This window comes from Salvia hispanica, chromosome 1 (assembly GCF_029641045.1).
Source record: "Salvia hispanica isolate PSC_SH4W2 chromosome 1, Shi_PSC_v1, whole genome shotgun sequence".
Classification (NCBI taxonomy): Eukaryota; Viridiplantae; Streptophyta; class Magnoliopsida; order Lamiales; family Lamiaceae; genus Salvia; species Salvia hispanica.
Window position 1 is genome coordinate 68,003,469 of NC_142692.1, and position 14,810 is coordinate 68,018,278.

Here is a 14,810-nt window from a genome sequence, read left to right on the forward strand (position 1 = left end):
TAAAAACGCATATTGGCTAAATTTTTGATCTGGATTTCAATTTTCAATACAACTCTGTGATCATTCGTTGTAGGTAAATACAATTTTGATGTAAAAACAACTTTTTTTTTTAATAGAGCTACTTCAGTCTGGTCTCATGTTAATTCATACAATGGCCTGAAATTAAGTACATTAATTAATACTTAATCACCTTAATTAAAACTTAATAGCTCTAATTACTGCTATTAATTATATCATGAATTTATCTACACTGTTCTCTTTATAGTCGAGGTTAAAATTTAAAGTAACCAAAGCCGGCAAATAATACAGATTTAACACTAATAATATCACGATAAAATTATAAGATGAAAATAATAAAATATCATTTATTATGTAATTAATCTTCAAATAAATACAGTATAGGCATATTACATCGGTCCATCTCTACATAAACATATGGCAATAAATTTCCTTTCCTTTTTCTTTTCTCTTTATTCCCTTTCCCTTTTTCTTTTTCCTCTCCTTTTCTTATTTTTTAGGTTTAGTATTATTTCATTGCACCACATCTTTTCCTTTTCTTTTTATTTTTTTCATATTTTATATATTTAATATATTCGTGATTGTGTTTTTAGTTTGCTGATCTATTAAAATTAAGTTATTTTTTAAATTTTTGAATGCGATTTACTTATTTTAATTATGTAAGTTTTGAAATTTGAATACTAATTTATAATTGCGTTTATGATTATCATATTTGTATATTTAAATATAAAATCATTAAAAATATAAAATACTCAAATTACAGAGTATTTAACTTTTAGTATGCTAGCCTAACCCGAAACCCACATGTTCCAACTCAATCGTCCGCACTCCGTTAACCCACACCCAAGTAGAATTGACCCATGCCAAAATATGAGCGGGTCCAATCGACATATGTACTACTCATTGATCATTTCATATATCATTTTTGCCCCAAAAAAATAGTTACATTAATAAATGACATAAATCTTAATGTGAAATTAATTTGTAAAGTACTCCCTCCATTTCACAATATGAGCCACATTTAGTGTGCACGGCTTTTAAGAAATGTAAAGAGTAGTGAGTTGAAAAAGTTAGTGGAATATAAGGTGCACTTATTTATATTAGTTTTATAATAGAATTTGAGTGAAGTGAGTTAGTGGAATATAAGACCTACTTACCATTGATGGTAAAAGTGAAATGTGACTCTTATTGTGGGACGAATTGAAATGGTAAAAAAATGTACTCCCTCCGTCCCAGATAATTCAACCCAGTATTCCATTTCGGGCCATCCCACATAATTTGTCTCATTTCACTTTTACCATTTTTGGTAGCGGACCTCATATTCCACTAACTCATTCCTACTCACATTTTATTATAAAACTATTAATACTTTAAAAGTAGGACCCACATCCCACCAACTTTTTCAACTCACTTTCCATTACATTTCTTAAAACCCATGTCGGATCAAAGTGCGTCAAAATTTGGGGGACGGAGGGAGTAACTCTTATTGTGTGATAGCGGGAGTATAAAAGATTTTAAAAAATAAACTAATTTAATGGAAAACTAAAAGTACTTCTTTTCTTGGATAGTGGAATGAGTATAAAAATAAATAGAAACACAATCCAAAATATACATGGATCCGATTAGAAACGCTTGAGAGCCGAGCAAAGGATCCGACAACTCGATAAGAAAAGTGGACCAATGAGAAGCCAGAAAGAGATCATTTCATACGTCACAAAATAAAACCCACATTTTTTTTCCAATGTGACAAGCTTACCTCCAAACACACAATCGCATCAAAAGCTATCTAGATGGAGTAAGTCATATCCTCTTGTGTGTGTGATTCCCTCTATCGGAAATTGAGCACCACTATCAATGCCACTTGGAAATTCCATTGCAATAAACTCAAAGATTCTTGCTTTTTACCCTTTTTCTGTCCATGCTTTTAGCTTGTGGACACACCAACCATGGAAACTAGATTGACGTACTGAACTGTCCCAACGATTTCGAAGCCGTTAACCTCGAATGATATATTTGTTGGCTCTAGTCATCTCAGACATCCCTCTCACTCAATGGATGATGATTTGTCCATAAAGAATATCCAGCTTGTAAAAGTTCATCCAACAAAATCAATTACTCCTCTATACTACAATAAATAAATATAAACTCTCAATTCCAATTATATCATAACCATTAACTAAATAGAGTGTAATATTAAGTTCATATATAATCTATCATCACAATATAAATACTCCGCGAAATATTGTTCACATTTTACTCGACACGGATTTTAAGAGATTTTTAAGAGATGTGAATGGAAAAAGTTCGTGGAATATGAGTTTCACATTTATATAGTACTACTCCCTCCGTCCGCCATTAGTAGTCTCAGTCACTTTTGCGCACTCGTTTTACAAAAATGATACTCCCTCCGTCCCACATTTATAGTTACATTTAGTTAGGGCACGAGTTTTAAGGAATTGATGGAGTGTGTAATTAATGAAGTGAGATGGTGGAGTGTGTAATAAATGAAGTGAGATGGAAGAGTGAGATGGTGGAGTGTGTAATAAATGAAGTGAGATGAAGGAATGTGTAATAAATTAAGTGAGTTAGTTGAAGGTGGGTCCCTTGTTGACTTTTTGGTTTTTAATTTTTATTTTGGTTTATTTTTATGTTGATAATGACATTTGAGTGTAATTTTAGTGAATAATGGGTAAAATTTTATGTCCAAATATGGAAAATTCTAAATGTGACTATAAATGTGGGACGAACTTTTATGGCAAAATGTGACTATAAAACTGGGACGAAGGGAGTAATAAATAGTTAAAGTGGAGAAATGGTAAAGTAAGAGAGAGAATAATGTTGCCAAGACTCTTCTCAACATTATTCTCTTCCTTACTTTATCATTTCTCCACTTTAACTATTTATCATTATTTTTGTAAGACAAGTGCGCAAAAGTGACCGACACTCCTAATGGCGGACGGAGGGAGTATTAGTTTTATAATAAAATGTGAGTGTAATGCGTTATTGGAAAGTGAGCTCCATATACCGAAAATGGAAAAAAGCAAAGTGGAGAATATTTCGCGAACGGACCGAAATGACAAAAGTGGACAACATTTCATGTACGGAGGGAGTATAATAAACTGGCAATGCAATAAAAAGCAGGGCCAAAAGTGCAGTGTAAAAAAGGGTTAGTGTTGTGCAGAAGCAGTCGAAGTTTGCGTACCGCGACTCTCATATGAATCGCGGTCCAACAACGCAATTTTTTGCTTCCTTTCCTTTTTCTTGTTTTTAGGTGTAATATTACTTGTACCAAGCCTTTCCCTTTCCAAAACCCTTTCCCTTTTTCTTTTTCCTCTCAAAATTGTTGAAATTTTCCTTTTTTTAAAATAAATTTTAATACTCTCTCCGTCCACAAAAAATAGTCTTATTTGTGGATGATACGAATTTTAATACACAATTGGTAAACTAAAAAAGAAAAAGAAAAAGTAGGTAAAGTAAGAGAAATATAGAGAAAAAGTAGTTATAATTTTGGAGATAGGAGAAAAAGTGGGTAAAGTATAAGAGATAAACTTTTCATTTTTAGAAATAGAGTCATATTCTGTGGACATCCCAAAAATGACAAAATGTGACTATTTTTCGTGGACGGATGGAGTATTAGTTATAATTGTGTTAATGGATGGTTAATTATTAAATGTTAATTTTTGTGTTTAAATTTTAGTACTACTATTAAATATGTGCGCAGACACGTGATCAATTATGAAAGAAAAAAAATCATGTTTTTATTTTATTTTATTTATAATTTTTTTTAATTTTAATTATTTATTTAAATTAAAAAATATCTCAATTCAAATAATACAATTTAAAGATTAATAAAAAAACGAAATAATACTAGTTGAGATCTACCTAGATTTAGATTTTTGGCAGTACAGGTTTGAATCAAATTTGTGGCCAAGAATTGCCCAATACTCATTTGACATATAAAAGATAAATAAAAATACAATCTAAAATAAAATAAATCAATATAAAATCTAAATCTCCAAAGGTGAAATAAAAGCGAAGGATCCGATTTCAAACGATTGAGAGCCGCGAAAAGGATCCGATAACCCGAATAGGCAAGCGGACCAATGAGAGCGCAGAAAGAGATCGTATCCCGACCCGCCTTCTCGTCCACTAGTTCTGATACTAACCCGTTATTGATCCACTCGCCACGTGGCGGCCCCTCCATGACTCTCCTTTTTTTTTATTTATTAAAAAATCCCAACTAATTTTCTCTTCCCTGCCAACCAAAGCTCCCCTCTTCCCCTCTCTCTCTCTCTAGAAATTCCCCAGATTTGCGACTTTGGATTCCCGTAGGGTTTTGCCGTTGCTGGAATCAGCTTCTCACGTTGTTGTGAGGTCTAATTGCTTCGATTTTCCGGTTAGTAGAGATCAGCTGTGTTTTTATTGATTACACTGTTCTGGTTCAATTGTGGTGTTCCCGTGAAATTGAAGTATTGTTGGGGAATTGGATAGTGAGAGATGAATTTTGTGATTGCTGATTTACTATTGGTGTTGGTATTGAAGGGAAATGAAAAATTTGATGCGTCGTGACAGATTTTTTTGCTTTGAATTAGCTAATTGATGCTGTTATTTATGTTATTTTGAGTAGGAAGATGAAATTCGTGCCTTGTGAATTTTGAGAGGGTTTAGATTTGCTTTTTATCTCATCTGCAAGCGCACATTAAATTGTTCCTGTGGTTTAAAAGACTGTGATCTCTTTACTTTTTGGTTCTAATACTTCTCCGGTTGCTTGTTTGTTGGTGGATATTAGAACGGAGGTGAAAGAGGATTTGTGCATGAACATGAAGAAAAATGCTTACAGCTTCAGTGCTGGTTAAATTAATCTTAAGTAATGACTGATTCGCGTATGTATGAGGTGAGTTCGTCTTTTCCAGTTGTTGTATTATTGGATATTGCATTATTTTATTTAAGGGAAAGAGGGGAACTCTTTTTCGCGCTGAAGAAATTGTACTTGAAATCATATTCGTCTTATTTTTCTAATACTATATGATTTGTGATGGCCAGAACGCATAATGGCTTGTGTAATTACTGTTCATGTGTAAAAGATGTCTGTTAGGAGATATATATAGTAAGTACTAACAGAACACATGTCAATTGTCAACACTAATACGGGAGACAAGCTGAGTTGTTAAGTGAATAAACTTTCTAGCTAAAAAGATTAGATATAGTTCTGTTTGTGCACATTTTCTGGAAGCATGTGTTAGTATGTCTACAGTATAGTTTCGACTCTAGATTCCAGACAAAAGGGTAAGGTAACATGTTGAAAGTTCTACATGAAGTGATTTTGTTGCATTCTGCCTTTCATTTTCAATTTCATTTTGCAACTAAGAATTTCAGATGGTATCTATGCTTAGTATTAGGTTTTTTCTTCTTAACAAATAATTTAGATTACTCAATATCGATATCACATCTATCCTGTACTATGGACTTCTGAATTTAAACGCTGACACAGGTTCTCCTTCTAATGACCACAGTGTATTTGATAAAATACTTGGATGAACTGGCTATTACCTTTCTCAATAGCAAAAAATCTGCCCCATTAAGTGCTAGTCCTGCCAATTTGTGTGACGAAAAAGTGGATTAGTTCATGAATTACATACTAAATGCAACGCAAATTTTTTTCTTTCAGTATGGGAATTATAGTAACCAGTTTAGTAAGCCCCAGTTGCCTGTTATTATAAAGGATAATTGAACTAAGTATGAGTCAGATACATACTTTTCAGTTTATTTAAGGTTCATGCCGCGGATGGAAGGCTAGCTAATATTTTGATATATTCTATCTTTGGCATCTCTTCTAATCTTTCATATAGCAAATGCAAAACTTGCAATAAAAATACAGCTCCTTGCATGAGGTCCACAGATTTCTTCCTAGTGATTTTAGAACCCATTACTGGAACTATTGGGTTATAACTGCATGACCTGTTTTGGTTTAGTACAGTTTTACTCCTTTATATAAGTTTCCTATGAATTTATTACTGCTAAAACTCTGTAACTGCTGTCACAGTTCGAAGACATAGGTTGGGATGATCTCTGTCAAAGTGATGATCATATAGTGCCTCGTACTTTGGAAGATCATTCTCTCTTGCGTGATAGCTGCAAGAAACCTCATTGTGAAGAAACAAATATTGCCTATAACACTGAGGACAAGTATTCTACTGGATATGTTGATCAAGAAAGTGAAGAAGGAAAGTTACCGTCATCGAGTAAAAGGAAATACATAATGCTGGAAAGAGATTCTAGGTCGGATGTACCAAGTGGTGTATTTTCTTCTCCAGCAGATGATGACTCAATCAAAGATGTATCTAGTTTAGCTTCTGAAAAAACCACATCCTCAAGTCATGTTCATGAAAATAGTAACACGGATACCCATGGTAATCAATTCTGTGTTGATGGTACCGTTGTTGGTGTTGGGACCACTGGCTCTTTAAACAACTCCTCTACTGATCCACTTGGTGACATAACTCATGCTAGCAGCGATCTCAGTTTCTTTGAGAACGATGAGGTCAAAGATTCAAGTGATTTCTTTAATTTTGGTTGGCCTGAAATAGAGAACTTTGAAGACGTTGACAGGATATTTAGGTAATGCTGCACTCTTTCACCATAAGTCTCAAGTTATACTGTTTGTTATTGTTCATAATGGCCAACTGCATTTCAGGAGTTGTGACTCAACATTTGGACTTGGGGCCAGTAGAGAGGATGAATTTCCTTGGTATTCAGCATCAGATAACATAGGAGGCACTGGAGAACTTGTCAATTCAGACGTGAAATTTCCATCACCTGAGTTGAATTCTCTGGAAAATATCTCATCAAACCATGGTTTTCTAAAGGCCCATTCTTCAAATGATGGTGCCGTGATGGGTGCACCTATCAGGCTTAGAGACAATTCCTGGATCTCAGAGAAACCTGATTCTTACGTGTCTTTTTCGGATGGACCTGCTATTGCAAATGGCGAGCAAGAGTTTACACCTAGATCACATGTGAGTATACTTACTAATATGAAATGAGTGTTTTCTATCCTTATCAGCTTTGGACTTCTTGCCACCCTGAACCATTTGTCCTTGGGTGTGGCAGGGTATGAGTGTGAGTAATAGTGCTGATATGTATAGACATATACTTTGTTTGTGCAATGGAAGCTTGACAAACTGTAGCGCAGTTTTTAATTGTACTTCACTGTATGGCAGCTGAACGGGCACCAGAAGCAGGTGAAACAGAACCAGTCCAGTGGAAAAATAAAAGAGCATAATTATGGACATGGTACAAGTAAACTTCCGGACGAGATAGTGCAATCCCCTTCTAGGGCCAAGTCTCATCAAGCTTTCTCATTCCAGCAACAACCGAAAAATGTTTTGCCTACAGAATCCTGTAATTATTTACAAAATCACCTTTCGTATGTGCATCCAGATAACAGTCATTCATCTGATCTGACATCACTAAATCCAACACCTTCTGCTGTCAAAACCGAGGCAAATGAGTTGACATCTTCATCAACCAGAGATTCTTCCCATACATCAAATCTGTTACCATCTGTCGATGGCTCTCATGACCATCCTCTTCCTCCGCCAGTTCCAACAGGAACTGGAAAAGGAGTAAAGCTACATAGTCGTCATGGTAGTCAATCTTTGGCCAACAGCAATATAAAGCCTGCAAGCTTAGTGGTGCAAGCCACCTCAAGCGATCCTGGTTCTCTGACAGAAGAAGCCCATTATGCCAGAGATAAGTCAGACAATCATAATGATTCGGCAGAAGTCTGCCACTTTGTTCCAGCAGAATTAGGATTCTCAAATGCTCAAGAAAGCTCAACAAGTTCTGACATGGATGATGTTTCTCTGGAAGCAGCTAGTTTTCGCCAGCTTCAGCTTGTTATGGAGAAGGTACCATTTGGTCCTAAAATTATGAACATCAATAATTTTTTTAACTTCATCGTAATCACAAAAACTGCACTGTATTGTTCTGAAATAATGGAAAAAACTAGTTTCTGGTATCGTGGCACACATAGATGGAGTATGTGAAGTTTGATGCTTTTTTTTTGCTGATACTTACTTATTTTCAAAGTTCTATTATGTTGAAGCGGATAGTACCAAAGTCTGTTTTATTTCAGTTCATTTATCTAGTTTCTTCTAAAGTTGGGATTCTATTTTATTTTCGTACTATATCATGTCCTAGCAACTGATGTAGCTTTCCAGTCTTTATGAAACTATATGACCAAGCCTGTCCACTTTAAAATTGCTTCGTACATGCTAACTTGGTAGAACACTGCGCAGTATGTCATGTATTTTATGTCCCGAATCTTATCATTTTAGTTTTTACATGCTTAGGCTTTGGGATAAGGTTCCCTTTGTACGTTGAAATCGTCCTGCCTTTCAGATTTTCCTGGTAATAGGTTCGTCATAATTACATGCTCGTCAAACACTGTCTTGCATGATGATCTAATTGTATGAAGTATGAGCAGTTTCCTTACATTTATTCAAATGAAATGTCGAACGACTGTCTGAAATGGATGATTATTCAAAGAATTTATATAAATGCCTGAAATCGTTGAAGAAACCTGATGCAGCAAATAACACCACATATGATTATACAAAAAATTCATTAGGTTATTGAAATTAACTGTGTCCATTGTTGGATCAGTTGGATTTGAGAACAAAGATATGCATAAGAGACAGTTTGTACCGTCTCGCTCGGAGTGCTGAACAAAGGCACAGCCATGCAAACTCAAACAGCAGCTTCGATGATGGAAGAGATGCCTCTGGAACATTAGTAACTGAAGGAGAAAAAAGGTATTAGAACTCTTCCCAACTTTCTCATCTGTTACTTTACTATTACAAAAAAAGTAGTATTATAAAAACATTCTAACTCTTTCTTACGTCCATCTCTGGTAACAGCTTCATGGATATCGAAACAAATACAAATCCCGTTGATCGTTCAGTAGCACACTTGCTGTTTCACAGACCTTCCGAGTCATCCCCTGCGCCTGCCCAGGATTCATTACCATTCAAGTCACCAAGCATGGTAAGCTTTTGAATTCATGTCCACCCTCTAGCCTTACGATGAACGTGGCCGTACGTGTGTAACTAACGATATACTCTTGCACGCTAGTAGGTACGTGGATCCGACACAAGTAGACCTGCATTGAAGACCTTGATGGACAGTGAAGAGGCAGATGTTACACAAAGGTCTCTGACCACTGACTGCAAACAATTACCCTCACAGAGATGAGAGCATTTGAGTGGATTTTAAAGTTTTTGTATTAAGAATTTTGCTTGCTTATATAGTCTTGTAAAGTAAAAAAAATCTAATTTCAACTGGTCTAGAGCTAGTGCTCATCTTTCTTTTTTGATCATGGGAGAACTTCCATGGTCTAACACTGCTGCCCTAACTGTGATTGTAGTGAGTTGAAGAGAAATATACAGTTGAAAGCAATTTCAAATATTAGGTTTCTTGTGATTTATTGATGAATAGTGTTATACTTATTATCAAATAAGCAAACTTATCTACAAACTAGGAATATATCAAAAGAAGTGTCCATTTGGTCTATAAATTTTATTCCCGGTTGTTCAATCATTCGATAACTAGCGCCATTCTTTGATAAATGATCACTATGAGTCAGACTTAATAGAATTTGATCAATCATTTTTTCTATCTTTAAGGCGGAGAACTGAACCAAGAATTCTAGTCTATTTCCTTACAAAGAAAACATCTCATGATATCTTGTCGTTTTTTTATGCAAAAAATTTGTAAGCAAATTTATCTCACCAAAATTCAAACATTGTTTTGTTATTGATTCTATCTCGATATTTGACAAGATTTTAATATGTATTCAAATCTTTTATGCATTGAGCCCCTTTTCTTCTCGGCTCACAAAGATGGAAAACTGGTGCTATTATTCACCATATAGGAACTGGACTAATATTATTTTAATATTTCATTCGTCCATAATTAATAGTTATATTCCGTCTAAACTCGGGGTTGTACACAAAAATTAGCCATCTTCTATTTATTTTTATAAGTTTCTATTTTCAATGAAGTGAATATCAATTTTTATAGTAATATTTCAATTGTTACATGTACTTTGCTTATCTTTTACTTTACCAATTTTAAAATAAAATTCATGCCATTTAATATTAAAAGTGTTAGTGGACATAAAGAGTTCTTACTATAAGAGCATCTCCAATTGAGGCTAGCGGATAGACTAGCCGATCGCGGGCCCTAGCTGATCCGCTAGCCTCCATTGCAGCAATTTAGGCTAGCCGATCGGCGAGCTCTAGCCGATGCGCTAGCCGCCATAGCAGGCTCAATTTCGGCTAGCCGATTGCATCTTTTTAATATATTTTTTATGCATTTATTTTATTTATTGTATTTTTTTAATGTATTTTTTTATGAATTTTTTTTAATTATGTAATTTTTTTTAGGATGTACATTTTTTTAATTTATATAAAATTATTGCATTTTCTCGTATCTGTGTCGTAAATTTAATTTCCGTATTTTGCGTGATTGTAATTTACTCCCTCCGTCCCAGTTTTCCATTTCGGGCCGTCCCACATATATTGTCCCATTTCACTTTTACCATTTTTGGTAGAGGACCCCATGTTCCACTAACTCATTCCCACTCACATTTTATTATAAAACTAATATATAAAGGTAGGACCCACATTCCACTATCTTTTTCAACTCACTTTTCATTACAATTCTTAAAACCCGTGCCCAGTCAAAGTGACCCGAAATATCCGGAACGGAGGGAGTATTTATTTTTTATAATTTTGTTGGCCTATGGGCTATGACTAGGCTATTACTTGTCCAGTTTTTTATCCTGATGATGTGATATGAGGAGTTTCTTGTCATGATGATATGGCAGGATGAGTTTTTGGCTAGGTTATTGCTGGCCTATGACTAACCTAAAGCTATCGGAGATACTCTAAAGGAAAATACTACGAAGACAGTGAATAAAGAATTTGTCACTATCTTAATGTTAATCACTACATATGAATACAATAATAATTAATCAATTTTAAAAGGTTGTTAAAAAGAATTCTATAATCAAAATAAAGACAAAAGTCCTAAGAATAGTCCTTCATTGAAGAAACCGTTGAACCAGAAAAAAACAAAACCCCACAAATCAATGGCCATCATACATTCCCGCGAATTAATCTCCGACCTTCAATTCCCCCAAATTCAAACCTGTATAAATAGGCATCGCGATCACACTCCAATTCAAAATTTCTCGCCTGAGCTCATTGCACTTTTCTCCCTCTTGTAACGTGAGAAAAGAGGGACGGGGTTGGCTGAAAAATCAACCTCCGTCAAACCCTCCCTTTTTTTCTCCGTTGCCGATCAATCCCTCCCCGTCCGCCTCCGGCCATTTTTTTACAGACAAAATGTTTAATAAGCTGAGGAAATTGGACGCGTACCCGAAGGTGAATGAGGATTTCTACAGCCGCTCGTTATCCGGCGGTCTCATCACAATCGCTTCCTCACTCTTCATCGGTTTGCTCGTCGTCTCCGAATTCAGTATGTCTTCTTCTCAACTTAGCTAAAGTATTGTTTTTTATTTAAATTATGGCACTTTTTGGGTGTTTAAATTTATTGGCGCCTAATATCGCAAAAGATTTGATTTTTTCCACGAGCTTCGAATATGGCGAATAATGTCGTTTTGCTAATATCCGGCGGATTCAATTTGGAAAAGATTAAATTTTTTGAAAGTTTCGTGATTTTAAGCGCCAATAGCCCTTATCGGAGCCTTGAAAGTTTGGGATCAATAGGGTCTATGGAGGAGAGTTAATGTGAAGGTTATTTTATGAGCATTTGCCTTTTAGTCTTTTGAATAGATACATACAAGTTGGAACAGGATTGTGGCGTGTAGTTACCTTATGTTCGATTCCCCTTTTGTCGTCTTTCTTCGCTTTGGAGATTGTGGCTTAGTGTATTTTTCTCTCTGTATATGAAGATGGTAAAATTTCTGAGGTTAGGTTCCTACTTCGATGGATTTTTCACAAATGATCTATCATGAGAAACGTATAATCGGTTCACGTTTGATAGGAAATGTTAAGAGGGAGAGGAAAGATATAGGCTGATGGAGTTGCATTGAGACATACATGAAATAGTATATTCGTGTGTGTTTGGGTGTATTTGGAAGAATATGTTCGAAATCTTCTTTCTGACTTAAAACTGGATATCCTATTAATGGCATTTTAACCGGCAGGATTGTACCTCCACACGGTTACAGATACACAGCTTGTGGTAGACACGACCAGGGGAGGAAAATTACCTATCAACGTAAGATTACTGTCTTCTTTCAAGTACCTGTGGAAGACTTGTTAAGGCCTTCAGTCTGTTATAACGAGTCGTGAGATTAACTATCCTTGCATTGTAATCCGATTGCATTGCAGTTTGATGTGACATTTCCAAGCGTTCCATGCTCGTTGCTGAGTCTCGATGCCATCGATATCAGTGGGGAGCAACATCTGGACATTGTATGTGATGTTGCCTTTCGTTCATTTTTTTACGGTTAAAAAGCCTCACTCTCGAGCTTATAGCACGATGCTCATTTTAGCCGTTCTTGTCCTCTATATGATCTGACTAATTATTTGGTGTGTTGCAATAAATTTACAGAGGCATGACATTATCAAAACGAGAATTGATTCCTATGGCAATGTGATAAAAGCGAGGCACGATAAAATTGGTGCACCCAAGGTACGTAGCATTCGACTGGCTGCTATTGCTTCACAATGCTCTTGAATTTACTGTCTATACAGCTCCATAAGTTGCCCTATAAATTGTATTTTTCACTAATCACTTGTTGTGTGATGGTCAATTCAGATTGAGAAGCCTCTGCAGAAACATGGCGGCAGGCTTGAGCACAACGAGGAATACTGCGGGTCATGTTTTGGTGCAGAAACGGTATTTCAATCTTTCAAAAGTCGTTTACTATGGTTTAACTCTGCTCCAGTCTCCTCGTACCTACGCACATCGGTTTATGGTTGGCTGGTGTTTGTAATTTTCCTGCAGGCTGACGATCACTGCTGTAATTCGTGTGAAGAGGTTCGTGAAGCATATCGTAAGAGGGGCTGGGGAATGACAGATCCTGATCTGATTGATCAGGTATGATTGAGTGATTATCTCAGCAACATCTTAAAAACTAAAAGCATAGCTGTTTCGTGCAAAATCTAACTAATTACACTTGCCATTGAATAATTGTCTTCTCTGGTCTGTTGCGTGTAGTGCCAACGAGAAGGTTTTGTTCAGCAAGTGAACGAGGAAGAAGGTGAGGGATGTAATATACACGGATCTTTGGTGGTTAACAGAGTTGCTGGGAATTTTCATTTTGGTGCCGGGAAAAGCATTCGTCATTCAACTATAAATCTGCTCGATTTGATAACTGTACAGACAGAGAGTTATAACGTAAGAACGTATAGTATTTCCCAGTATCTTTCTGAATCTCGATTCGACCACTGTAATAATGCTTTTGCCACGTGATGCAGATACGCCACAAAATTAACAAGTTATCTTTCGGGGATGCTCTTCCTGGCGTTGTTAACCCACTTGATGGGTAAGCTCTTCAAACTCTTGTCGATATATTTTACATTACAATCTTGCATTGACAAACATTTCTGTGGATACTCAGGGTGCAATGGAAGCAAACATCACCAAATGGCGTGTATCAGTATTATATTAAGGTCAGTGATGTTACACCGCCCTCGGTATTACCTTCCTAGCGCATGCGTATTTTTGTACTGAATCCGTTAAACACACTAACCTCGTACCATCGTGTTGAAGTTAGACTAACTTGAGAGAACCATTTGGATACTGGCTTGCACTGTTGTGTTAGAAAGCCAAGATGATGGTTTCGTTTCAACCGTTACTATGAGATTTTCAAATTACTAATTTGAAGGCTGCATTTTGAAAAGAGCCTCTGCTGCATCAATGTATAGTTTACAACGGTCGTTTGCCTAACCGTGTCGTTCACGTTTGCAGGTGGTTCCGACCATATACACTGACATTAGAGGGCACACTACCCAGTCAAATCAGGTACTCCTACTTAAGTGAGAAAATCTAATTGAATTCTTCAATCCTCAATTTTTTCATATTGTGACACAAAATTGCTACACAGTTCTCAGTTACGGAACACTTCAAGAACACCGATTTGGACCACTATAAATCTCCCCCCGGCGTTTTCTTCTTTTACGACCTGTCTCCTATTAAGGTTAGTCCAGAATTCGAATCCGTTTATCATAGATTGTGTGACTTTGTAGGGATTTTCTACTCTTGTGTATGTATCTGAATGTCTCTATGTTTTACAGGTCACTCACACCGAGGAGCACGCGTCGTTCCTCCACTTCTTGACACATATTTGTGCCATAGTAGGAGGTAACTAACCTATTATTTCATCTAGATAACACACATTCCCATTTTTACTTAAACTCCCTCTTCATCTTCTTTTCCAGGTGTATTCACAGTAGCCGGGATAGTAGACTCGTTCATTTACCACGGGAAGAAGGCGTTAACGAAGAAAGCAGAATTAGGGAAACTCAGATGAAGGCCTGTGATTTATCATGAAATGAAGAAGAAAGGGTAGTGAAAGTGCTTGACATGACTACTCTTGTTTCACTCCTAACCATCGTAGTATGTTGACATTTTTGCTGCTTTTTTTGACAATTTTGCCCTTCATTTTGTAGTAATTGATTCTGTAACCTTTGTTCATTTTCACTCACATTTTTCAGAATATAAAGAGCTTTGCCTTTTTCACTTGCAAATTCTGG

The 14,810-nt window shown here is 36.0% G+C and overlaps 2 protein-coding genes across 3 annotated transcripts; both read left to right on the top strand.

Moving 5' to 3' along the window:
• Positions 1–4,278: 4,278 nt before the first annotated feature.
• On the top strand, positions 4,279–9,509 carry LOC125222773 (protein LNK1-like). Of its 2 annotated transcripts, none has more exons than XM_048125575.2 (8): positions 4,279–4,414; positions 4,808–4,912; positions 6,062–6,636; positions 6,713–7,034; positions 7,239–7,928; positions 8,686–8,834; positions 8,940–9,066; positions 9,154–9,509. In XM_048125575.2, the coding sequence occupies exons 2-8, from the start codon at positions 4,889–4,891 to the stop codon at positions 9,154–9,156; spliced, it is 1,890 nt and encodes a 629-aa protein (XP_047981532.2). In that variant the 5' UTR covers positions 4,279–4,414; positions 4,808–4,888; the 3' UTR covers positions 9,157–9,509. The 2 variants fall into 2 exon arrangements, with proteins under 2 accessions (XP_047981532.2, XP_047981531.2); XM_048125574.2 differs by having other exon boundaries at positions 9,157–9,509.
• Positions 9,510–11,208: 1,699 nt separating this feature from the next.
• On the top strand, positions 11,209–14,796 carry LOC125185380 (uncharacterized). The gene is made up of 13 exons (XM_089057260.1): positions 11,209–11,562; positions 12,254–12,327; positions 12,441–12,524; positions 12,664–12,744; positions 12,871–12,951; positions 13,060–13,152; positions 13,273–13,452; positions 13,533–13,600; positions 13,676–13,727; positions 14,026–14,079; positions 14,162–14,254; positions 14,352–14,418; positions 14,496–14,796. Exons 1-13 carry the CDS (start codon positions 11,430–11,432, stop codon positions 14,585–14,587), a joined length of 1,152 nt encoding a protein of 383 aa, XP_088913386.1. The 5' UTR covers positions 11,209–11,429; the 3' UTR covers positions 14,588–14,796.
• The last annotated feature ends 14 nt before the right edge of the window (positions 14,797–14,810 follow it).